General features: G+C 43.5%; 1 protein-coding gene across 3 annotated transcripts in view; it reads left to right on the top strand.

The window, feature by feature from the left end:
- PTPRM (protein tyrosine phosphatase receptor type M) overlaps positions 1-27,212 on the top strand; it is a 943,724-nt gene that overhangs the window by 859,978 nt on the left and 56,534 nt on the right. For all 3 annotated transcript variants that reach the window (XM_064294704.1, XM_064294702.1, XM_064294703.1), the window contains one exon: positions 7,864-7,961. In XM_064294704.1, coding sequence (XP_064150774.1) covers positions 7,864-7,961 — 98 coding nt within the window. The remainder of the gene's footprint in view (positions 1-7,863; positions 7,962-27,212) is intronic.

Raw genomic sequence — 27,212 nt, forward strand, 5'->3', positions numbered from 1 at the left:
GATCAGGATTTTTGTTTTCTTTATATTCAGACATAATCCATACTGAAGGCTGTAATCTTTGACCTTCATCAGTAAGTGCATCAAGTCCTCTTCAGTTTCAACAAGCAAGGTTATGTTATCTGCATATCTCAAGTTGTTCCTGAGTCTTCCAGCAATCCTGATGCCCCGTTCTCCATATAGTCCCTCTTCTTGGATTATTTGTTCAGTATCTGCATACGTCTGTATGCTTCTATATATGTGCATCTGTGTGCTGAACAAATAATCTGAGAATATGAACTATGTGAAGAAGAATGCGGCATTAGAATGGAAGAAAGGCAGGAGCCTCATACAGTATTTCAGATCTTCCTCTTGTTTCATACCTGCAGGTTGTTACACGTGGGACGGAGTACCTGAGTAATGTTTGGGATGGGTGATGGACTTACCTTTTGTCAAGTGTGGAGAGACTATTGTGGATGTATGCCCATTTTCAGGAAGATCAGTCTTGGCAAAGTGCACAGAGAAGTAACTGGAAATGACTAATTTCAGGACTATCCATGTGGCCCTCACAGAATCGTCATGTGTCTCCAGGGGCGTGTGTACATCACTCTGAAGCTGCAGAGTCAGGATGCTTACCTGATTGTGCTTTATATCAGAGCGTAGTGTGTCCTGGCATCATCTCTAACTTAGAAAATTATGAGCTGCTTGCAAGTAGGGATTACATTTATATTACTTACCTTCACATCCCTTACATGCCTCACAGAAAGTCCTGGTGCAGAGTAGCCTGAGTAAATGTTTGCTGCACTGCTGACTATACCATACATGGGTTGCAAACTCGAATTCCCATTGAGGCCGGAAAGGTCCTCTAAATGAGGGAAGCAGAGGAGCACAGAGAAACTGCTGACAGACCAGTGAGGGGTGAGCATTAAAGACGTACTGGGGCCACAACTGAAACCTAACCTTGTGAGGAAATGGTGGTGTCTGACTTGACTGAGGAAGTGACTTTTAGACGGGTAGGCCAAGACCTGCAGGTTGTGTGGGAGGGGACAGTAGAGAGACCATTGGAGGAGGGATCCTGGCAGAGGAGCATGAAGTGGGCTTGAGGTGAGCAATCATAAGGGCTGCACCTACAGCAGTCCAAGTGGAGACTGGAGGTGCAGGCAGACCACGGCTGGCGGGGTCATGCAGCCTTACTGACATCCGGTTCACTTTAAGAGCAGTGGGAAAGCCTGCAGACAGCTTACTCAGGAAAGTGGCACGATCAGACTTTCAGTTTTCAGAGATCAGCTCTGGCTGAGGTGTCGGGAGGGGGTTGGAGGGAGACCCCTATGTGGATTCAGGAAGGCTTGTTAGGCTAACTCCAGGGAGAGGTAATGGTGGCTGGGACGGATGAGGATGGTGGGAGTGGACGTGGAGGGAAGGACTGTGAGCTCTGGAATTGCTCCCGAGTAGACACAGCTCAGGACAGAGTAGAGGTCGGGTGGCTGAAGGAGGTGACTCAGGGCTGACTGTGTCCGTGAAGTTGAATTTTATTCTGTGAACAGTGGGATGCCATTGAAGGTTTTAAGGTAGAGAAGTGACCTGACATAAAAACACTTTTAAAGAGGTAGTTTTTGTGTGTTTGACATGGGTTTTCTTCTGTTTTACTCTTGTTGGGATTATGATGGTTATACAGTACACACCAGGCAAGTAGAGCCCTTCTGAATTGCTTTTGATACCAATGGTGGCAGCAGGCTTGCTGGCTGTGTGGTCTTGGGCAATTTACCTGACCTCTCTGTGCCTCAATCTCTACTCCGTAAAATGGAAAGAACAGTTGTACCTATTTCTTAGGATTGTTGTGTGCTTTCAATTTAACAAGATAGTACATTTAAAATACTTCAAATAGGACTTGGGAAATAGTGCTCAAATGAAGTTAGGTATCATTCCATTTATGATGGAATACCATGTTCTTATTTGGACTTCCTTTCTTCACTTGAAAAACCATGAATATGCCACTGTGAGCTTAAAGGACCTTGACTTCTCAGCAGCTCTAGTTAACACAGCAAACATACTGTATAGAAATTAGAATGTGCAAAGAGAGGGTATAAGTCATCTATCAAGGTTTTAAATTATAATTGTTCATATCTCTCGCTTCCCATGAACTAGAAAACCCATCTTACACAATGGAGTTCATCCTTGGATCTTTCAGTTATGCTTTTCTTCATACTTTTAATTTATTTCATTGTGTTCTAGTTCTTTCTGCCTTTTTTTTTCCTCTGGGGCGGGGCGGTGGTAAAAATGACCCCTCTGCACGTTTTCTTCTCAGCAGAGGTCTGCACATGCCAACCATTGTGAGGGAAATGGAACATAAGACTGGCCTGATATTATCGAAACGTGTAGACCTTCTCTTTCACACGTTTTAGTCTCATGGGGAGACAACTGCTGAGAATAACCTTCTTGCCTATTGTGCAAACATCTGTAAACACACTGCCACAGCAATTACAGCGGCTCCCACCCAGCCAGAAACTGCAGAAATCAGATCCTGGGACTGTCGAGTACAGCTGCTTGTACCTGGAGGAATGGAGGTTTTTCAGAAGTCTTTTGCTTGATGTTGTGGATTCCTTGGTCTTGGGAGTTGAATTGCTTGTCCACTCTGAGGGCAATCTCACAAATGTCTTTATAGAACTTTCTCAGCATGAGGGCATTCACCACGCCAGCCTTCAGGATCCTGAGGTCACCTGCAGAAGCATGCGGACCTCCTGCAGCACACCTCCCAGCATTTCCACAGGGGCTGAGGACAACCATCTGTAGACCTGTAGTTCACAATGGTGACAGCCACTCAGACCCCAGCAAGAGCTGCTAGAGTAGCTCTCGGTGACAATAAATGCTGTCCCTCCCCAGTCTCCAGCGTGCTTTTTGATTTGGGCAAGAGACGAGTGTCTCTGAGTAGTAATTTATTCAGATCTCAGGACTTTTTGCCAAAGATTAAAGAAAAGTATGATTGACAATTTTAAAAGCCTTATATCTGGATGCTGTGATGGTTAAGATTGTGAGTTAACTTAGCTGGGCCATGATTCTCAGTGGTTTGGCAGTTATGATGTAGTTGGGCAGTTATATAATGATGTACTCACCACCATGATGAGCTCTGATATAATCACCTCCATGATGAGATCTGCTATGAGCAGCCAGCCAGTTGGAGGGGAGTTTCCTTGAAGATGTGTCCTGCATCCAGTATATATGAACTTTCTGCCAAAGGTCACTGGCTTTTGCTCCCTCTGGATCCTGTATCTGGGTCATCATCTGACCTCCAATTCTTGGGACTTGAGCCAGCAGCTTGCCATATTGCCTGCCAATCTTGGGATTCATCAGCCTGCACAGCCCGTGAGCCAGCAGCCTGCTGTCTGACTTGCTGGTGTTTTGTTCATCAGCCCCTGCAGCTATGTGAGTCAGGAGAAGCCTCCAGCCTGATGCCTAACCAACAGACTTGGGACTTTCCAGCTTCTACAACTGCATGAGCCATTTCCTTGACATACACACGCGTACACACACACACACACACACACACACATGCTTTTCTTTTTCCATTCCCCCCACACCTCCAAAAATAAATAAATAAAATACAGGGTTTGAATGAACGTTCAAGAAAATATCTTGGTTTGTACTTCTGATTGCTAGCCGAGAATCTCCAGTGCCCACCCCCGAGCAGTTCTATTGTTGGACTCCCACAGAGGGCCAGCCAGGCAGAGAGCCACCTGATGTGGCAGAGGAAGAAAGCTTTCACATGGTGACCCTGCCCAGGGCACAGAGAAGGAGAGCCAAGGTGAGGAAGAACCCAGCCAAGCTGCTCCATGAGGGCATAGGTGCCTTTGCCTGCTTCACTTTTTTTCTCCCATTCTGGGATTATTTTAGAATCTCTTTGTGTTCAATTTCATTTTCAAATTTTAATACCAAACTGTTAAATTCTTCTGAATACCTGTACCTAATTTTAGTATTGAGAAGAACCTTACCCAACTAAATTCTATCCTAATCTTTTTTTTTTTTTAAGTCCAACTCAAAGGGCAAGAAAACTGTGAAGACTTATGTATATGTTATGTTATCCACCCAAGCGGCCACTCATCTTTATAAACACCTTTCATTTTAAAGATAACCTGAATTATGTACACATTAAAGAACTCTCATCAGTTTACCTGACACTGAGCCCTAATGGTGAGATGACCCAGCCATGTTCTGAGGTGGCATTCTGTGTGTGGGTTCCCTATAAATCAGACAGAATGGAATTCCATGACTCAAGAAGCTTGATTAGGACTAAACAGTAGACTTAAAACAAACAAGTCTTTGGTGGTGCGTAGTAACACATCTATGAGATCATCCTGAGGGTGAGATCAGAAGGGCGGAACCGAATATCTTTGATGCAGGAAAGACGCAGCCCTACCCCAGGCCAACTGAATTAGAGTCTCTTGACTGTGATATCAGAATCTTTGAAAAGCTCTGCGGTGATTTTAATACGCAGCCAGAGTTTAGAACCATTGCCTCCTTGGACAGTAGTTACTGGGAGGCTGGGGTTGCCCCTGGTTACCAGGGTGACAGAGTGAGGTAAGTCTTGAGACAAGGCCTTGGGCCAGGGAAATACAGAGGAGTGGTCTCCTTGGTGGTTGAGCAGCAGTCCAATTCCAACACACTAAGGAGTAAACAATGTTCACTCTCATTCTGAAGAGACCCTTTCAAAAGATGCCCCCCTTTGGATGAATTGAAAAAAGAGTAAAGACAACGTGTTTTCAAGATTCTACAGATGATCTCAGAAATGTAAGTTGAGAGAGGGAATCATACAAATAATATTGCATGTCAATATTATTATTAAATATTAATTGTTGTTAGCCGCCATCAGGTCAGCCCCCAACTCATGGCAACCCCAGGCCTTACAGAGTAAAACTGCTCCATAGGGTTTTCTTGGCTGTAATTTTTAGGGAAGCAGATTGCCAGGCCATTTCTTCTACAAAACTGTTAGCTGAGTTCGACCTACCAACCTTTTTAGGCTAGCAGCCAATCGCACACTGTTTGTGCCACCCAGGGTCCTTATAATACCAATTAATATTAATAATGTTATAATATATATATTTCATATAAAAGAAAAACCAAACCTGTTGCCGTCGAGTCGATTCTGACTCATAGCAACCCTACAGAACAGAGTAGAACAGCCACATAGAGTTTCCCTGGCGGATCCGAACTGCCGACCCTTTGGTTAGTAGCCGTAGCACTTAACCACTATGCCACCAGGGTTTCCGTATTTCATATAGCGAGTTAATAATAAATTATAATATTTACACACATGCATACAGACTTATTGATTCATTCGTTTATGGAGCCCCTGCCATGTGTCAGGTATTCCCTAAGGCAGGAACACAGGACAGGTATGCTCCGCTCCAGGGAGAACTTGAGATAAGTAATAGCAAGCGTGTTGAATACTAAGGAGGGGTAATTAAGGAGCACTTTGGAAGCAAGGCGCCCTGGTGCCACAGTGGTTACGAGCTCGGTTGCTAACCAGAAGGTTGGCACTTTGACTCTACCAGCTATCCCTTAGAAACTCTGTGAGGCAGTTCTACTCTGCCCTATAGGGTCACTATTGGTCAGAACTGACTCATTGGCAATGGGATTTTTTGGGTTGGAAGCAGAGAACAGGGGCCCTACTCTGGAATGTCTCTGGGAAAACTCATGCTGGCCATTGAGAGATGACTTTTCTTCTATAGGCCACACTGCCCATGACCCTGTGATTCACCTCTTCTAGCCATTGTCATCAGAAGGATATCTGTTTCAGAGCACAGGCCGGTGTATCTAGCAAAGGAAGCAGAAAGCGCCTGGGCCACCCCTCTGTTTCAGAGGTCATACTGGGAAAATTATCCATTTGCACAAAAATGCAAAAACTATCTGTCTGCACAAATTTTTTTTTCTTCTTCATAAATTACAAGCTGTTAAATACACAGTCAATATGCCTTTCTACAAGAGAGAAATGTAGTGATTGATGGAATCCAATGTTGACTCACTTCCTCTGTAGCCTTGGATTAAATGTTGCTTGAATCTTTAGCCTATATGTCAGGGGAAGGGCACACACATGCCAAAGTACGTGGGCTGAAATGGCTGGTATGGCTTCATGGGTGGTGGCACACCTGGTCTCCTAAAGGGATTAGACGTGGCGACATCAGGAAATCAAGTCAGTTTCACTGGGAGGTGAGAGTGTAATAGAAGGCAGCAAAAGGGACATGATGACAGTGGAGAGATGGGAAAAGAGGCTTCCACGGTGACCTGAACCTCTTACCTGGGCGTCAACTCTGACTCATGGCGGTGCCCTGTGTGTCAGAGTAGAATTACACTCCGCAGGGTTTTCAGTGCTGATTTTTTGGAAGTAAATCAACAGGACTTTTCTTCTGAGGTACCTCTGTTCGGACTCAAACCTCCATCCTTTCAGTTAACAGCCGAGTATGTTAACTCTTTGCATCACCAAGGGACTCCTCGATAGTGAGGAAGGGCCTAATTGATAATGGGACAAGAGGATGGCAGGCAGTGAAAGGGGCCTCTCAGGTGCACCCGTATTGCTCAACAGCCAAGTCTCAGCACAGGGACAAAAGCATTAATAAATATCTTTAAATGCACCTTGTTTTTCATTCTAATACATTAGCTCCAGGATTCCTCAAAATAGTCCTGAGACCTGTAACTGTAACTAATATATAGATGAAGTAAGATGAAAACAGTAAAGTTTATGGTGGCTAACTTGCCCAAAAGTCACACACAGCCCAAATTTAACACGGCTAGTTAAATCCATTGCTGTCGAATCAATTCTGACTCAGAGCAACCCAATGGAACAGAGTTGAGCTACCCTATAGAGTTTCCAAGAAGTGGCTGGTACACAAGAAGTGGCTGGTACATTCAAACTACCCACCTTTTGGGTTGCAGCCAAGCTCTTAACTACGCCACCGGGGTTCCAAGGCAGAGGCAAATCTCAAATTCAAATATTTGAATTCCAAATCCAGGAATCTGAAACATCAAGATACTATAGTACAGTTGTAGTCTCTGGTCCGAGCATGTGCCTTGAATGTTTGCATGATTGCTCATCTTTCGTGTAACTCTTCATGTCTCTGAAGTTGTGTTTCTGTCATCAGCTTGCATTTCTACTTGTCTTATATCGGTTTGTACTGTTACAGCAACGTGTGCACCGGCACAAAGAGGAAAGCCATTTTCAAGTCCAAGTTTCTATGCCTAGTAGTTCTGTAACACTGGCATTTTGTAATGCATATTTCCCATCTTTTTTCTTTTCCTTGTCCATAAGAAATAGTTTTTTAATACTGGGATCCCAAGAGCTAAGGAAGCAGATGCCTAGTCATGTCCTGCCAGGAATCTTTATGTTCTGTGGGAGGAAGTACAGAACTCTTAACTTCTCTCTCACTTTAGAACGTCAAGCAAAAAAAAGGATTAATTTGACGGATAACAGAGAATAAGAAAAATATTAGAAACGAGAAAAGGCCATGTTTCCTGTAGAGGCTCATTTCATTCTCTGTACGGTTCCCCTGGATATCTGCCAGTTGTTAGCAAGAAGAGTAATGGTATCCATTTTTTTTAATTTCACTCTTGAGTATTATGGAGATAAATAGCTAAATGATGGAGAAATAACTTTCTTTCACAGTAGTAGTTTAAGAGCAGTAAAAACTCAAATGCAGATAGCTTTGATGGCATGAAAAAAATTCAACCAAGAATGAAAAATATGATTTCTCTATAGATGCTGTTTTAGAAAGAGTACCTTTTTGCATCTAGAGCTCTGCCCATCTATAAAAGTGAGAGAATTGTATGTGGGTATTTATAGATTTATTTGCAAGCCCCAGAAACTTTCCAGTTGAAAACTTACGACATATTTTGCTTCAGGACCAATGCAAGAGACCATCTATGATTTCTGGAGAATGGTGTGGTATGAAAATACTGCAAGCATAATTATGGTGACCAACCTTGTGGAAGTTGGAAGGGTAAGTCAGATTTACACCGTAAATTACCGTTTTCTTCATTGCTAGTTTGTAATATGAAGTAAGGCAGCAGCCAAGCTTTGAAGTATTATATGTACTCCATAAAACGTTAATACAGCTTCAAATTATCCGTCAACATAGGCTGAATTGCTTTCATTTGTAGCGATAGCAACAGACAGGAAAGGCACTCAAGATTTAAAAGCAGTTGTTATCTGGCTATATTGAGCACGCAAAAACACCTCTACGCATGAATGCTTGCTGTTGGGTGTCAAAACTCATTGGGTGCTCCCTTGGATATGACTACAGTCCTTAACTCAAGAAAGTTGATTCTAAAAACAGTGCGCATCACTGTATTCAATCATTAGAATTCCAGCATCTTCTCTTGCTTAGTTTTGACTTTCCTGTGCCTCAGTTTCCCAAGGTCCTATATTACTTGATCTGTATTACCTGCTTGTAAGTATTGTTTCCTCTCTAACCAGGAAACTCTCAAATTGTAATCTCAGTGGTAGCATGCTATAGGATTATTTCCAAAATGAACTTTAAAAAGAAGAAAATGCACAGGGTGCAATTGCTTTCCTTTATAGTAGGTCCAGTTTCATGCTTATGCTCAACTCAGCAGCAGAGCCCATTTCTTCTTCGACAAGTTGACACTGAGTGATTTACTCTCAGCAAAGCCAGCCTAGGAGTTAGACTAGAATTGAAATATTGAGGCAGAAACCATAAGGCATCTTCTCTTAAGGTTCTAGGAAAGTAACAAGAGACACAAACCAAAAAGGAAAGAGACCTTAAGAAGTGGAAGATGCTTCCAGTTCTGGCCAAATTGCTGACTAACCTGAAAACCCCCTCTACAAACACCTAGAAATTCTAGATAAAGCCTAAACATATATGTAAATATATACATTTTTTCTCAATGTTTACCTTAGCACTCATGAAAGTAAGGAAAACTACCAGAGGCCAGAAACAAAGTAAGAACTAGAGACCAGAAAAAGAGTGGAGATTGCAACTGCCCTCAGGAGGCTCGGTGAGGGTGCTATACATCAGTCTCAGCGAGAGGATGGGGGCTGACAGTCTTGGGGATCTTGGATCTTGGCTTTAAAGCCCACCAAGTATAGGAATAAGGTTTTAGGCCTATGTGATGCTAAGAATGTGAACTGAGATTGCCACATAAAACCAGAACCGGCAAAGGGTAGACACTCAATGAAAGGGGGAAGAGATGAACACAGGGAAATGACAAGGAGCTTCATCTGTCTTCACTCAGGATCTGGGTGAAAACACAGTTCCACTCACTCGTGGTTCAAAGAAAACACAGTAATATAAATCAGAAAATATTTATAATTGCAGAACTGTGAATCATAAAGTGCTAAACTTTTAGAATGCAGCTAACGTGGTACCTAAAAGGAAATGCATGTTCTTAAATGTTTTATTGGAAAAGAAGGATGATTAGCTAAGCATCTGCACTAAGCCAGGGGCACAGTGGGCAGACCCCACCTTCATTGCTTCATGTGTTGTAAGGATCAGTATGAATTCAGTTCTCAAAGTATGGAAATGGATCCAGTGCTCACCTTCCCACTTCTCCATCCTTGTCACCAGCCACCCATTTGGCATAGTCCTTCAGCCCCAACCACCCACATCAGAGTCAGAGCTCACAGGATTGATGGACACCGTCTTTCAGCCCCAGCCACCCAGGGCTAGGTCAGATCTCACACATTAGAAGGACGCCTTCTTTCAGACTGCCAAATAGGCAGGCACCAGCCCCTGCTGGCTCTCACTGCCTCTGTGGGTTTGCTAATTCAGTGGAACAACTAAATAGAATTCACAGAGAGTACACCATACTTACTACAGATTTATTACAACCAAAAAGGATACAAAGAGACACATAAGGTGAAGTCTGGGAGGGGTCACAGCACAGAGATTCCATGTCCCGAGAGACACTCTACCCTCCGCTATGCATGCTCACCAACTGGAAGCCTCGTCCTGGCCTCCGTGTTCGGGGCTCTTACTGCCTTCACCACACGGCATAATGGATTACACCATGCCTTGCGAGGGTGGTCAGCATCAGGCCCCGAAGTGGTCCCTCTTGGTCTGGTCAGCACTCATTCATTAGCTGCTGGTATTGGTCTAGCTTGGAAGAACCAAAAGCAAAGTCCAAATAGGTTTCTGCAAGATGACTCCATGCTTCAGAGCATTTAATTCAAGAAGACAGATTTTTAAAAAAGGAAATAATATAAGAGAATAAATTTATTAACTAGAAAGCAGTCTATAATAAGATCAACAAAATCAAAAGACGATTTTGTGAAAATACTAATAAAATAGACAAACCTCTGGCAATAGATCAGAAATTTTAAAAAAAGACTACAAACATTAGGAATAGTATAGATGTTTTTATCATAACAGAATAATATGGATAACAATAAATTTGAACATTTAGATACATTAGATAATTTTCTAGAAAAAATATTTTCTACAATTGACTCTAAAAGGAACTGAAAATCTGAATAGACAATAATTATTTAAAAATTGAATTATGACAACATCAAGCTGACCGATATATGCACTGTGAGAGTCTCAGGAGGAGAAAATAGAGAAAAAGAGGGAGAAAGAATATTAGAAGAAATAATGGCTGAATACTTCCCAAATTTGATGAAAGACATGAATGTACACATCCAAGAAGAAGTCCAAGTAGGATAACCCAAGAGATACACTGAGACATATTATAATCAAACTCTTAAAAACAAAGATGAAGAGAGAATCCTGAAAGCAGCAAAAGAGAAGTCACATACAAAGGTTCCTCAGTAAGATTAACGGCCAGTTTCTCCTCGGAAACCTTGGAGGCCAGAAGGAAGTGGGATGACATTTAAAGTGCTAAAAGAAAAGAACTGTCAACCGAGAATTCTGTATCCATCAAACCTGTCATTCAATAATGAGGGAGAAATTAAGACATTCCCAGATAAACAAAAGCTGAAGGAGTTTGTTATCGCCAGACCTGATCTACATAAAGAAATTTAAAAAATTAATTGATTTATGGTGAAAATTTGACCCATTAAAAAGCCCAAATGGATTTACAGGTATGTTATTAAATACTCAAGAAGGGACAACTCAGATTTTATAAAAGTTATCCTAAGAGAATAGAAAAAGAAAGACTGTTCCCCTATTTTAGGAGGCTAATACAACTTTGATATCAAAACCAGACAAGGAAAGTAGGAAAAGGGAAAATTATAGGCAGACAAATTGATAGGAAGAGATGAATAGAACAATGGATCAAAATGGAAAGTCCATTAGGCATATGGGAAGATATACAATTAGTGGGAATAGCATGAACTTTTCAGTCAACTGAGTTCAGACATTTGATTATCCATGTAGACCCAAAGGGAAAAAAAAAAATCCCTCCTTCATAAAACACTCAAAATGAATTACAGATAAAGACTCAAATATAACAATATAAAATTTTTAAACTTTTAGGAGAAAATGTTTAGTTTTTTTTTTTTTTGAGTCTATTTGAAAGATACCAAAAGCCCAACCCATTAAGAAAACAACTGACACGTGTGGCAATATTGAAATGTAAAATTTCTGTACAATAAAGAATATATAAGTAAAGTACCAAGACAGTGCAAAAGGCAAGGATGACCTAGCTAAAAAGCCAGCGCCTCCAGCTCCTCACTCCATGACGGGCCTGGCCACAGTGTTCTGAGCCTCTCTTGCAACAGATCTTTCACCTGCGAAGAGGGGCAATGAAAGTAGCTGTTTCATAAGGTTCTTGTAAAAATTACATGTCAGACAGGGAGAGAAGTTACTGCCTCATGGCAAGGACTCAGTAAATACAGGTGTTAGTGTAACCCTTAAGTTTCCAACAAACCTAAGACCAAATGTGGCATATATAATTACCTTCTTTCCTTCCCCAAATCTACCTTCTTTTGCTATGAAAACAGTAAAGAGTGTTCAAAAAAAGTGTCAACTCCTCCAGAGAACCAAAAACCAAAACCAAACCCATTGCTGTCGAGTCAATTCCGACTCATAGCAACCCTATAAGACAGAGTAGAGCTGCCCCATAGAGTTTCCAAGTATCACCTGGTGGATTCCAGCTGCCGACCTTTTGGTTAGCAGCCGTAGCTCTTAACCAGTACGCCACCAGGGTTTCCTCTTAAAGGGAAGAGCCTGTCTTATTCATTGTTGAATTGTCATAGCACAGGACTTGGCAATCAGTGAATGCCGGGAAACTGAAGGATTGAGCAGACTTTCACCTGGGTAAAGGGACAATTAGCATATGCAGAGTTAACTACAAAAATGCCAGCTAAATGTTCCCTCTGTTTCCATTTACTTGTATTTCTTACTCTGAAATGTATGCTCAATTCTGAATCCTTCATTCATTTTATAATATTTGTTGAATACCTACATACGATGGTGAGAAAGAAGCACCTAGAGACTGCCCTCATGATGTTTTCCTTACACAGTAACTGGATTCTTTAAAACTTAATCAATTCAAATTTCAAATATTTGTATGGGAGCTCACTTAAAAAGATCCTAAGATAAATTATTTTGAAAAGTAAATAATTGTTAAAATAAGAACTACTGGGGTTTTTTTGTTGTTGTTTTGTTTTTTTAAGTAAAGGCACATATTTTTTGTTTGTTTAATTGAAATTCCAAAGTACTCTATATCCAGACTCAATGGCTCAGGAGGTTAAACTATCCCCCTGTGGTAAAGCCTGGTTCCACAGGACAGCATTGTCTGGCTAAAATGTGAAAAGAAAATTGCGCTGTGAAATTACCACCGTAACAAGGAATCATACTCTGAAGTCCCTCCCACAGGGCCCATTTTGCAGGGAGCCAAATTCTGTGACGAGCTACCTGGCTTTGAAAAAATAAAAGCCACAAAGGGCAGGTGGTTGTGGTTGCTATTTCTTCCATCAGCACCCAGACCTGTCCCAGAGGGATGGTTCCTGGTCATGTTTATGGTGTCCACTGTTGTGACAACTGTAGAAATCCAGCTGAAAGGGAGGATAACTTCCAAAAATGAAGTCCATAGGCTTAAAAATGACTCCATAGTTTCAGGTCTGTTAACCATCTTTAAAAAAAAAAAGCACTTCCAATTTCTTACCAGGTTGATGGGGACATGGGCAAGCACCTAAAAGGCGTCTCGTTGCCACCAGCCCGAGGCTGGTCTGTCTTCAATTAGTAATGGATTTAATGGCATCTCTCCCTGAAATGTCTGAGCTGATTTAGGAGTTTTGACAGGAGGTCAGGAGCCCTCTGGGGAAAGGTGCTAACCTGGTCCCAGGCTGCTTCCCATTGTTAATCCTGCTTCTGTGTTTGGAGATGACTGCCCCATTTTCCATGTTTAAAAACAAAAACAAACCACCCCAGAAATCAAAATGACATGGGTTGTGAGGGCAGCGGCTACCCAGTTACCGTGAGGGCTGCACGCCGTGGGCTCTGCATGAATAAGGCATGAGCAGTGTGTGTTTATGTCCAGGGCTGTGCTGTGAGTCATTAAGTCTGAGCAGGAGGCTGCTTCTCTCCCATTTTTGCCCTGAAGCACTCTGCATTAGGCGGCTGTAATTTCTGGAGCCAGAGCCACTGGGGCCTTGCCTGTCGCAGCACCTGGTGCAGAAGACAGATGCTGCGTTTCCCTCCAGCGGGGTCCCCGGTACATCTGCGAGGACCTGTCATTATCTAAGACTGTCTTGTCACACCGGGCAGCCCCTTTCAGCTCGTGTGCTCTGGGAGGGGATGCTTGTCAGTTTCCCTGGCACCTGCAGACAGCTGCACACCTGGCATTTAAATGGCACTGGAATGTGTTGTGATTGTTTTCCCTCTTTAATGAACCCACCTGAGGGATATTTCGCTTTTTATTCAGGAGCCTGTTTCCCAGGCTTCCACGTTCACCATTTGTGTGGTGTCGTTACATTCATCCATCCGCCGGCAGTCTTATAACCAAGTCCGCAGGACTCCCAAAGGAGGTTTTTGCACTGGTAATTTAAGCTAATGATTTCTAAACATATTTAGTCAGTTTTATGAAGACCTCATTAGAATGTGACTGTTTATTAAAAATCCAAATGAGGTCTCAGAGTCATTTAGGAAAATTGTTAAGATGCCATGAATAGTTCTGATAACAGGTGATGGAATGTTTTGGAGCTCAGAGAAGTAGGGACCAAAAATGTTAATGTCTTTCAACAGAGAGGATGGTAGCAGCCACTCAAACGGATTTTGCAAAGAGCATGATCAACTCAGAGTTTCTCTAGCATTCCTTTCACTACATCTGTCACTAACAAAGTAATGGAAGAAGAAAATGTAAGATGAACACGACTTCAGAATTTACTTTCTAATTCACATCAAGGATAGCATATTATGATTCCAAGTGCCACTGTCACAACAAAGAGCATCCGCTTTTCTACAATAGCCAGTAGATCTGGGATCGATGGAAGAAGCCAGGGAGAGGTATGGTAGCCGGTTTATAAAATGCGGGCATATTGCTTCCTAACAGGAGTAACTTAGGTAACGCCTACCTATACAAAATAATGTATTGTTGCATTGTGTAACAGATGCCCTCAAGTTCCTTACCTGGCCTGCTCTGAATACCCGCCACAGGAGAAAAGGCCTGAGTCTGGGTTTTTAAAGGGAATGATTCAGTAAAAAGGCGTGAGGCACATCATCTCCTTAGGAGGGACCATCAGCCCTCTTCCTTCTGCGTCATTACACACCAGTGCCGTGGAGGGCTTGGTGTGCAGAGTATGGTGTGCGGTTAGGGGCTCTCCCTGCAGTTTATGCAGACCATAAAAGATATTCAGTCTGTCCTTTAATTTATAGACCTTCTTTTGAAACTAACTTAATCTAACTACAGCAAACTATAATTGAGAAGAGAACATATTCTTCTTAAAAGGTGTCAGAAGTGTTTATCAAAATCCACTGGTTTAGTCAGTCTTACCATCCAACCACATTTCCTTCTGTCCGACAATCAACAGGACCCATCTGCACTGTGCAGCCTACAGTAGGAAAGGAGTCCTTCGCGAACACATGGCTCACCGTGAAGAACTCCTACAATCACTTGACAAAGACATCTGCAAATCCACAGTGTGTGCAGCCTTGGCAAGAACCACAGGGTAGCAAGTGGCAGTACGGTGACACGCACACCCCATGTTCCGTGTAACTGCAGACCTGATGTTTGCATCTAGCATGCGGTGTCCTTTTGCACAGAAATAGTTATTTTATCTAAAATAGAGTCTCATCGCTTAATGTGGATCAATCCAACTTGGAGAGCAAATCTATTTAGTTGAAAGGTAAACTGTGGTACAAAGGAAATGCAAAAACAGGAGTATAACTGTAAAACAAATTCATTTTCCTAGGAAACACTTCATTGACTGCTAAATGGAGGTTGATTTTGAAAAATGGGAGACAAAAATAAAGCAAATGCTCTCAGAATAAACTAGGGAGAAAACCACGCATTTCACTTTATTCTTCAGTCTTACTGAAGGCGTATTAAGCATTTTAAACTAGATTCTAAATTCTGCATTTTATAGCTTACAGAAATGAGATGTCTTGTTTATAATTTCATATCAGCAATGCTAACCCTAGCTTCTGTAAGCTTTATTCTGATAGAGTTCATATCCACACACACGCATATATGCATATATATATACATACATATATATACACACACACACATGTATATATGCATACATATTTTTTGTTGTTGTTAGGTGCCATTGAGTCAGTTCCGACTCATGATGACCCTGTGTACAACAGAATAAAATACTGCCTGGTCCTACTCCATCCTCACAATCGTTGCTATGCTTGAGCCCATCATTGCAGCCACTGTATCAGTGTATCTCCTTGAGGGCCTTCCTGTCTTTTGCTGACCCTCTACTTTACCAAGCATGATGTCCTTCTCCAGGATCTGGTCCCTCCCGATGACATGTTCAAAGTACAAGAGACGAAGTCTCGCCATCCTCACTTCTAAGGAGCATTCTGGCTCTACTTATTCTATGACAGATTTGTTTATTCTTATGGCAGTGCATGGTATATTCAATATTCTTTGCCAACATGGTGATTAAAAGGCATCAGTTCTTCTTCGAACTTCCTTATTCATTGTCCACTTTTGCATGCATATGATATGATTGAAAATACTATGGCTTGGGTCAGGCACTCCTTAGACCTCAAAGTGATATCTTTGCTTTTTAACACTTTAAAGAGATCTTTTGCAGCAGATTTGCCCAATGCAATACGTTGTTTGATTCTTGACCAATGCTTCCATGGGTGTTCACTGTGGATCCAAATAATATGTATATAAATACAAAGAAAACCCTGGTGGCATAGTGGTTAAATGCCAAGGCTACTAACCAAAAGGTTGGCAGTTTGAACCCACCAGGCGCCCCTTGGAAACCCTATGGGACAGTTCCACTCTGTCCTATAGGGTTTCTATGAGTCGGAATCGACTCAATGGCAATGGGTTTTATGTATATACAAAGGAGTCCTGGTTGCGTAGTGGTTAAAGTGCTCCACTGCTAACCAGCGGTTCAAAACCACCAGCAGCTCTGCAGGTGAAAGATGTGGTAGTCTGTTTCCATAGAGCTTTACAGCCTTGGAAACCCTGTGGGGTTGCTATGAGTTGGAATCGACTCGATGACAGCAGGTTTATATATATACATATAAGTGTGTGTGTATATATATGTGTATGGGTATATATGGATATATGTGCGTGTACATGTGTACATACAAAAAAATTTAAGGGTAACCATTTCCCTCCCTCCCATTTGCTTACATGGCTAACCAGACCAGGTCTCCCTCACAATGTCCACATTGTGACAAAAGGTAACTGACAAAAGGTCCTTCCCAAATGTATGTCTATTTCATACACATACACTCCCCTGCTCACACATCCCTACCTCAGTTTCAGAAACGCTCTTTGCCTTGTTGGGAACAGCAAATTGCTGTTTGCTCTAAGTACAGACCCTGACTCTTTATTTCTGAACTCTGTGTGAGTTGTCACAATGAATTAATAAATTCCTGTGGGAAGACAGATGAGTCTCCTGTCTTTCGCATTCACACCTCCTCCTTCTCTGCAGTCAGGGAGCCTTGGTGGCACTGTCACTGTTGGAAGCCTTAGCCCCTCCCGCCTTTGTTCACCTGCCTGGTTGAGTCTTCTCCTTGGTACATATGCAACAAGTTAACACGCAGGTATTAGGTGACCTCTCAACCTGCTTAGGTGAAGATCAGAAAATGGAAGACAGGACCCCTGCCCTCCAGACATTCCGAATACAGTTACAGAGGTCCTGCGAAGGACTGATGGAGCAAACACCTTCAGCTGCCATTCTGTTCTCCCTACTGTGGGCAAAGGCCGGTTTATTTTTTCTGTAAACCCCCAAAGGCCAGACACATAGAAGGTGTTCAGTAACTGCTTTTGTAGAGGTGGAGGAATAATTACAAAGGAACATGTAAGCTAGTACAAAATAACTTACTAATACCGGGGAAATTTCCATGTATGCTCTCCTTTCTGTGATTTTCCCCCCATTGTGAGGACAGAGTTTACAGTCCTGTGTGTGCATATAATGTGTTCGTTGCAGGTGTGAGTAACGTTGCCTACAGCTCTGTTTGTTATGACAAAAATATGTAGCCTACCTGATTAACCCTTTTGTACTAAGTTCTTGTCAATTCAGCCTAGTCCATTATGTCTCTTTCATAAAAAGCAATTGTCATTGTACTCAAATATGAATGAATTATAAATTAGGCTTTGGAGACAATTCTACACACGCTGTCAGCCCTCCAACACTTCAGTAGCAGCCATATCTAATATGGCCACAGTGACAGGATACTACCGCATCAAAGCACATCTGCAGGTCTGAATGAAAAGTGCTTCCCAGCACAAGCTTTCCTCCTCCCCAGGTAACCGGGAGCCCTGTGCACATCAGCTCATTAGCATTCTCCAGCCAGCCCAGGAGGATGACTGTGCCTCTGTGCCTGCTTGTCCTGGTTACCGTCGTCAAGACCTGTCACTTGCCTTCAGCCAGGCTGCTTCAACAGAGTTGGCTGGCCCTGGAAAATCCTATCTCATCTTTTTTCCATGCCTCCTCTACATTCTTGGTTTTCTGATCCAGGCTTGGATCCCTTGTTGTCTCACTCTCTCACCTCTAACGTCATCTCCTGCCAGTCCCTTTGGGATGCATGTAGGTGTCTATAAAGCACTTAAGAGGGTCTGCAATCTGTTGCAGATGGACAGGTGGACCTTGGGACAGATCTTTATAGACTGCAGGCTTTTCCAGCACACCCCCAATCAACAGCCGTCCTGGCCGGGCCGGGAGCATCTGTGGTTTCCTGGCAGTGTAATTGGATGCAATATGGGACAGTCTCAAAGCTGTGATAGCTCTGCCCCTCTGTTCTGCTCACATGAGCACTTGAAAGTCAGCTTTTTCCCATTTTGCACACTACAGGTATATTTTGTGCTTCAATAATTTGTTGGAAAGCAGTACACTATGTCCTTTTTTGACAGCAGAATTCTTTTTTCTCTGCTTTCCAAATCTGCTAACTTCATCTTCTGAGCTCTTGCTCTGCCATCCCTGAAGACTTAGGGTTATCTGGCTAAGTGCATTATGTAAGTAGATGCTGGGGGCCTCCCAGGAGAATAGGACCAAAGAGACAAGATAATCCAGTGAAAGGTTTTATAGTCTTTATACAATTTCCTTCAGATTAACAAAGTGGCAAGACATCAGCATCTCCACTTTAATTTCATTAATTAAAGAAATAAATAAGGAAGAATCTAATTGAACAGACTCACAGACAGTTAGCATTCACTGCTGCAGAGCTATTTCTCTGAAACTGGCTGCCATATGTTTAAGACCAGAATGGGACAATAGCTTATGGCTTTAGCAACTGCCACATTTCTCTGGGACCAGGTTTTTAGCAATGAGAAGAGGGAACAGGTCTGAATACTTCTCTGGTGTAAAATCCAATCAAATAACCTCCCTTATACCTGGCAAGAAGTCTCTAGTAAATTGCTTTCTTGTGCCCGAATTGCAAATTTGTAAACCTCAGGATCAAGGAATATGCATTTGGGTAACATTCTTTGAAGACTGTGGGGATGCTACATGGTTGCAAAGGTGGACGACTGTAGAGCCAATAGTGAGCACTGGAAATGGTGACAAGCTGGGGATTCCACTGGATTACTGGCTGGAGTTACTAGAAAGCAGCACACTCTGAAGTGGAAAAGCTGAAGGAAATACTGCCTGCCGAAGGGAATATGGAAAATAAGAGGGAAATAGGCATCTCAGAATCCGACATTGTTTTGGTTTACATTTTTTACCTTCAGATGTCTCCACGGAAACAGAAACAAAAACATTATCACTTAAGTTTCTAGATGGACAGAGAATTCTTTGTTCTAGAAAAAGATAGCAGACACCTCATCTCACCAAGAACAGATTCTTTTCTGATGGTGTAGGGTAGAGAATACCAAAGCCACAGTGAATTTGTAGGAGTTTTAATCCATTCAGCTGGTTGAATCACAAGCTTCACATCCTTAGGACTATTTATATGATGTCAAGAATTAGGCAGGTCACTATTTTCTTCCAGCAAGGTGCCCTGGAAGAGCATTGGTTAAGTGCTCTGCTGCTAACCTAAAGGTCTGCGGTTCAAACCCACCAGCCTCTCCATGGGAGACAGATGTGGCAAATCCACTTCTGTAAAGACTACAGCCTTGGGAGCCCTATGGAGCAGTCACTCTGTCCTACAGGTATGCTATGAGTTGGAATCGGCTTGACGGCAACGAATGGGTTTGGTTTTGGGTTTACGTTCTTCCAAGTCTTTTACTCCATTTAGCAGTTTCTGATGATGATCTCAGGAGGAGGGCAATATAGCAGGTGAAGATATTAAGACACAAGGAGGCATGTTCGATCAATTTCAGGCTGCAAACACTGATAAAAATCTTCAGTGTCTTCATCTTTTGCATTAGTGGTTGATGTATAAATTTGAATAACAGTCATATTAACTGGTCTTCCTTGTAGGCATATGGATATTGTCCTATCGCTGACAGCACTGTACTTCAGGATAGATCTTGAAATGTTAAATTTGATCATGAATGCAATACCATTCATCTTCAGTTTGTCCCTCCAGCACAGTAGCCTATACGATTGTCCAGTTCAGAATGGCCACACCAGTCCACTTCAGCTCACAGCGCCCAGGATATCGACGTTAATGTGTTTAGTTTCATCTTTGACAACTTCCAATTTTCCTAGATTCCTACTTCATACATTCCAGGTTTCGGTTGTTAATGGATGTTCACAGCTGTTTATTCTCATTTTGAGTCGTGCCACATCAGCAGATGAAGGTCCCAAAAGCTTTACTCCATCCACATCATTAGGGTCGACTCTACTCTGAGGAGGCTGCTCGTCCTCGTTTGCCTTTTGAGTGCCTCCAACCTGGGGCATCTCCTTCCAGCATTATGTCATACAGTGTCCTGCTGTTATTCATAAGGTTTTCCCTGGCTAATTCTTTTCAGAAGTAGACTGCTGGGTCCTTCCTCCTAGTCTATCTTAGTCTAGAACCTCAACTGAAACTGTCCTCCGTGGGTGACCCCGCTGGTATCTGAATACTGGTGGCGTAGCTTCCAGCATTACAGCAACACACAAGCCTGCACAGTATGACAAACTGACAGATGGTGGCTATCCACATGGACCTCGTCAGATGGAATACACAAGAATCAAATCGACTACACCTGTGGAAAGAGACGGTGGAAAAGCTCAATATCATCAGTCAGAATGAGGCCAGGGGCCAACTGTGGAACAGACTATCAATTGCTCATATGCAAGTTCAAGTTGAAACTAAAGAAAATTAGAGCAAGTCCACAACAGCCAAAGTACAACCTCGAGTATATCCCACCTCAATTTAGAGACCATCTCAAGGATAGATTTGACACATTGAACGCTAATGACCAAAGACCAGATGAGTTGTGGAATGACATCAAGGACATCATACATGAAAAAAGCAAGAGGTCATTGAAAAGACAGGAAAGAAGAAAAGACCAAGATGGATGTCAGAGAAGACTCTGAAACTTGCTTTTGAACTTCAAGCAGCTAAAGCGAAAGGAAGAAACGATGGAGTAAAAAAACCTAACAGAAGATTTCAAAGGGTGGCTCAAGAAGACAAAGTATTATAATGACATGTGCAAAGAGATGGAGATAGAAAATCAAAAGGAAGGAACACAGCGCTTCTCAACCTGAAAGAACCGGAGAAAAAATTCAAGCCTCGAGTTGCAGTAGTGAAGGATTCTATGGGGAAAATATTAAACGATGCAGGAAGCATCCCAAGAAGATGGAAGGAATATACCAAAAAGAATTAGTCGACGTTCAACCATTTCAAGAGGTAGCATATGATCAGGAACTAATGGTGCTGAGGGAGGAAATCCAAGCTGCACTGAAGGCATTAGCGAAGAACAAGGCTCCAGGAATTGACAGAATATCAACTGAGATGTTTCAACGAATGGATGCAACGCTGGAAGTGCTCGCTCATCTATGCCAAGAAATTTGGAAGACAACTACCCGGCCAACTGACTGGAAGAGATCCATATTTATGCCCATTCCAAAGAAAGGTGATCCAACCAAATGCAGAAATTATCAAACAATACCATTAATATCACATGCAAGCAAAATTTTGCTGAAGATCATTCAAAAGTGGCTGCAGCAGTATATCGACAGGAAGCTTCCAGAAATTCAAGCTGGATTCAGAAGAGAACATGGAACCAGGGATATCATTGCTGATGTTAGATGGATCCTGGCTGAATGCAGAGAACACTAGAAGGATGTTTACTTGAGTTTTATTGACTATGCAAAGGCATTCAACTGTGTGGATCATAACAAATGATGGATAACATTGCGAAGAAGGGGAATTCCAGAACACTTAATTGTGCTCATGAGGAACCTGTACATAGATCAAGAGGCAGTTGTTCAGACGGAACAAGGGGATACTGAGTGGTTTAAAGTCAGGAAAGGTGTGCATCAGGGTTGTATCCTTTCATCATACCTATTCAGTCTGTATGCTGAGCAGATAATCTGAGAAGCTGGACTATATGAAGAAGAACAGGGCATCGGGATTGGAGCAAGACTCATTAACAACCTGCAATATGCAGATGACACAACCTTGCTTGCTGAAAGCAAAGAGGACTTGAAGCACTTACTGATGAAGATCAAAGACCACAGCCTTGAGTATGGATTACACCTCAACAGAAAGAAAACAAAAATCCTCACAACTTGACCAATAAGCTACATCGTGATAAACGGAGAAAAGATTGAAGTTGTCAAGGATTTCATTTTACTTGGATCCACAATCAACAGCCATGGAAGCAGCAGTCAAGAAATCAAAAGACACTTTGCTTTGGGCAAATCTGCTGCAAAGGACCTCTTTAAAGTGTTGAAAAGCAAAGATGTCACCTTGAAGACTAAGGTGCGCCTGACCCAAGCCATGGTATTTTCATTCACATCATATGCATGTGAAAGCTGGACAATGAATGAGGAAGACCAAAGAAGACTTGATGCCTTTGAGCTGTGGCGTTGGTGAGGAATACTGAATATACCATGGACTGCCAAAAGAGTGAACAAATCTGTCTTGGAAGAAGTACAACCAGAATGCTCCTTGGAAACAAGGATGGCGAGACTGCATCTTACATACTTTGGACATCCCAGGACTTTGGATGAGTCCCTGGAGAAGGACACCATGCTTGGTAAAGTAGAGGGTCAGCGGAAAAGAGGAAGACCCTCAATGAGATGCACTGACACAGTGGCTGCAACAATGGGCTCAAGCATAACAATGATTGTGAGCGTGGGCCAGGACCGGGGAGTGTTAAATTCAGTCATATATAGGGTCGCTATGAGCCAGAATCAACTCCACAACACCTAACAACAACAGCAATGTGGTCTAGTGTCCTCCATTGCAAATAAGGAAACTGAGGACCAGAAGGGTTCTGTGACTTGCAGAAGGTCAATAGATCTAAAACCCTATAAACTGTGAAATCCTGCATCGCATCAGTCTGCTTTTCACCTGATACATGTGAAGACTCCCAGTGAGGTAAAACACGGAATTTTTAGATCAGCTATCCCTCTAAGAACGTCCCGCTGGGGTACCTCTGAACCCCTGTGTATATTCTAATAATGTTGTCTCTTCTCAGCAGAGTTCTGAAACTCTTATTTCAGAATAATATTTAGAGTATGTGACACACGCTTCTTACTGTCTTCACTGTGGCAAATGTCCCTCCTTTGGCAGGACAACTTAAATTTGGGGAATAGCTAAAAGTCAAAGCCTAAACCATTGAATAAGGTGGAGAATAAGTAGTCTTGATAAAGATGTTCGGGTGCAGTTAGAGCAATGATGCTTTCTGATCCATCCAGTAACGGTGAGAGAAAAGTAACAAGACAGATTTCTCGTGTGGTTTATAAGGTGATGCTTAAAATTCCACAGGAGGTGTCAGGCCACACGTTTCTTTATAGTTGATGAAAACGAGTGTTGTGGATATGGGTGTGAACTTTGTGCTTATGAAATATTGTATGCTCAATCTTTATTTAAGTAATCCTACCAATTCACAGGTGCAACTAGTAAATGAGGTAGGAAACCAGAAGCTCGGGGTAGGGGCAGTTTGCACAGGAGCCTAAAGGCGTGAGAGGATTTACTCACTGTATGATGGGATTTTCCCAAACCCAAACAATCCAGTTGTGAATTTAGTGCCAATTTTGAAATAATCTTCAAGGGTATTGCCTAAGGGAAGACCCGGGGTCAACAGAAGCAAGTCTGGAAGGGAGGAGACCTATTATAAGCCAGGTATTTTTGCAAAGCCTTTGCATATATTATCTCATTTAGTCTTCCCTAAGAAGTCAGCAATGCTCTGCCATATTATGGATGAGAAAACTGACGTGCAGGGGGTGTAAGTCATTTGCTGGGACATCACAAGTTAGCAAGAAAAAGGCAAGTGCATGTCCATTTTACACACTGAGACCAAAGCAATGCGCGTGTTCAGGATACTTAAATGAGTGACTGTTTATATTTCTGTGAGAGCTCTGTGCAAGCTGTTTTTTTGGAGACAATAAATCTGTTCTCTTGGAAACTTAGCTGGCAGTTGCTCTTGGCTGGGGCTCCTTTTGGTAACTGTGCTTGGGTAGCAATGTTTTTGCTATCCAAAGCTGTACTCGGCTGGCCCTGAACAAACTATTATTAGAACTGGAGTCACTCACTCTTTGGATGTCTCTTTTCAGAAAACCTCTTGACAAATCAGCATTATATCAAAATTATAACAGCATTCTTTTTTTTTCCCTCCTTCTTCCTGTTAAAGTTGTTTATTAGATCACACCATGGCACCCCCAACTTAAAAGCTAACCATTTTGATCCTTCTTAGCCATGGGCTTCTCAGGGTAGCAAGTCCTTGCACCCGTGCACAATGCACGTAAGCAGACCTCACACTCCGCCCCACCCCAGGTCCCTTCCAGGTGATATAGGAGGCACCAGCATAAACGTAACAGCTTGTGTTCAGGGGCAAAGTGATTGGCAGTTCTTCCTGCCTCCCTCCACCTTCCATCCCAACCCCCCACCCCAAAAAAGGCAAGATAGCTAAGCTAGTTCCAAGGCTTCCTACTTGGTATCCGTTCCTGAAGCCAGACCTCCCGGTGACTGAAGAAACCATATGGGTCTGGAGTGTCATCCTTCCAGGGAGCACACGTCTCCCTCCCACCGTCTGGCTTAACTCAAGCAAGGCATCCGCCCTCACTGAGCCTGCTTTTCAATTCTTGATTGTCAAGCACCAAGAAGTGGAAGGAATGGAGATGGTGGAAACCCCCTGTCTGTGATGGCTGTCTTCTCTCAGGCAAATCATAGCCCCACTTAGCTACTGAGCAAGGCCGTGGCCATGGGAACACAATGCATCCATGCTTTGTGTTCAAAGTATTAAAGGCTCAGTGTTGGAAGTTGTAAATGGGGCCTTGAAAATGCGTACTTGGAAACTGGACATCTCTGTGATTCCTCACAGCTTTACTTGTTTTGCTTCTCCTCCCCCCCGCCCCCCCCCACCCCGAACAGCCCCTATTTCCTAATTTCTGGGGGATGCTAATGAAACCACACTAATGGAGGATGGACTGCCACCCTCTGTCTCTCAAGTCTTCTTAGTACCTGGAATGAGGTGTTTTAGAGAGGAGCCAAGGAAGACCCAGCGTCTCCTCCACCACCATGAGCCACCCACGTGTCAGCGCTCAGCCCAGCCCTCCTCCTCCTCCCCAGGCCCTCAGTCAGCTCGTTGCTCCCGAATTCCTGTCAACAGCAATAGTCCCAATCACAAATCATCACTTAAGAATACACATTTCTATTTTTTGAGTATTTGTGATAATCTAGGCCCTGAGCCAAGTGTTTAGTTGCATTATTTCACTTAATCCTGTGGTTCCCAAACTCATCCACACTTTGGAATCATGTGGGGAGCTCCAAAAAAAAAAGACTGATGTCTCTCTCACCCCCAGAAATTATGAGTGAATTAGCCTGGAGTAGGGCCTGGGCTTTGGAATTTGTTGACACCTCCCACCCCAAGTGATTCCAATGTACAGACAAGTTTGGGACCCACTGGCTTAACCTTAGGACACTACCAGAGGAACCCTAATCTTCCTCTTTACAGGTGAAGAACCTCACCTGAGCAGCGGGATTAACTTGGCCAAGTTCGCACCAGCATTATACAAGGGGGACCACACTCTAGCCCCAGATTCTGAGTCCAAAGCCTTTGCAGCAGAGTTGTGTTGTCCAAACCCTCACTGCTGGACGTGTGCTCCCCAGACCAGCAGCGGTAGCACCACCTGGGAGCTTGCTCTAAATGCAGATTCTTGGGCACCACCCCAGACCTGTGAACCCGGCTCTAAGACCAGCACCAGCACTCTGCTTTAAGAGGCCCTCCAGGTGCTTCCAGGTGCTGCTGATGCCTGCTGCAGTTTGAGAACCACTGCCTAGAGATGTCCACCTCACCTGTAGGTGACAGTAATGTGCTGCCAGTCCGGGGGCCGCACCTCCAACTCCCCTCCTCGGCTCCTCTGACGGTGATCTGCATGGAGGTCATCGGGCGCTGGTTACAAATGGCCCATCTCAAGGATTTTTGTTCAGGAAGTGAGAAACCTTGGAGTTAAACTGCTTTCTGTATTGCTTCGAGACTGTGGATTTTGCAGCTAACAACTGTAACCCCTTTGGAGGCAGGAACCATATCGGTTCCCGCAGCCCTTGGCAGGGTAATGCGCGGGCAGCTGTGCTCAGTAAGCGTTTCCGTGATTGATGGCCCGACTGAGCCAGCGCGGGCACCGAGGTAATCGAACGGTGCTCACAGGCGCCTCTATCTGGGCTGGAGGCGGTGGCCATACACCCTCAGAAGCGCGCAGGAGGCACCACCCTGGCGCAAGATCAGAGCTGGCGACGCGCCTGGCTCCGTGGATTCCCGGCTCAAACAGTCGCCTCAGAATCAGTGGTTTTAACATCTCTGTATTATGGCCTTTGGAAACCCTGGTGGCTTAGTGGTTAAGTGCTACGGCTGCTAACCAAGAGGTCGGCAGTTCAAATCCGCCAGGCGCTCCTTGGAAACTCTATGGAGCAGTTCTACTCTGTCCTGTAAGGTCGCTATGAGTCTGAATCGACTCTTCAGCAGTGGGTTTGGGGTTTATTATGGCCTTACAGGCAAAGAGGTGACTGCAGGCCCCAGATTCCTCCGGCATGTGATGTGTTTATCCAGACAGAAAAAAGCAGGAATTCCTTTTTTTTAAGAGCAAAATAATAACTTCACACAAATCCAAGAAGTTAAAAGGATACTGAAAGGAACCCAATTTAGAGAGGTTTTTAGTAAGCTAAAAACAGATGTGATGGAGACATGGGATGGGGCGGGCGGATCTGATATGGCTGGAGCACCTCCTGGGCCCGCCCAGTCAGGCGGCTCTGCGTGGGAGCGCTGCCTCGGTAAAGGCTCTGGAAGGAAGCAGCCCACGTCGTCCTCGTCTAATCGCTCCTCACCTGGGGCGTCCAGGCATACAGAGTCAGAAGCCACACTGTATGCAGAGCAGGCCGAGCCATCTTTTGTTCGCTTGCTCGGCTTTGAGCCGCCAGGCACCAGGCTGCAGCGCTTCGGAGGCGGGGCGCCTGTACCCCTTGCGGTCAGGGGGCGCGGCCGGGAGAGCTGGGCAGGGTCGGATTTCCAGTGGAGCAGTAGGTTGCTCAGGTCACTGGGGGCGCTGCTCAGGAAGAACAGGGGCTTTTGCTTTCCCTGATCCTAAGGCATTGAAG

Source organism: Loxodonta africana, chromosome 11, assembly GCF_030014295.1.
Source record: "Loxodonta africana isolate mLoxAfr1 chromosome 11, mLoxAfr1.hap2, whole genome shotgun sequence".
Lineage (NCBI taxonomy): Eukaryota > Metazoa > Chordata > Mammalia > Proboscidea > Elephantidae > Loxodonta > Loxodonta africana.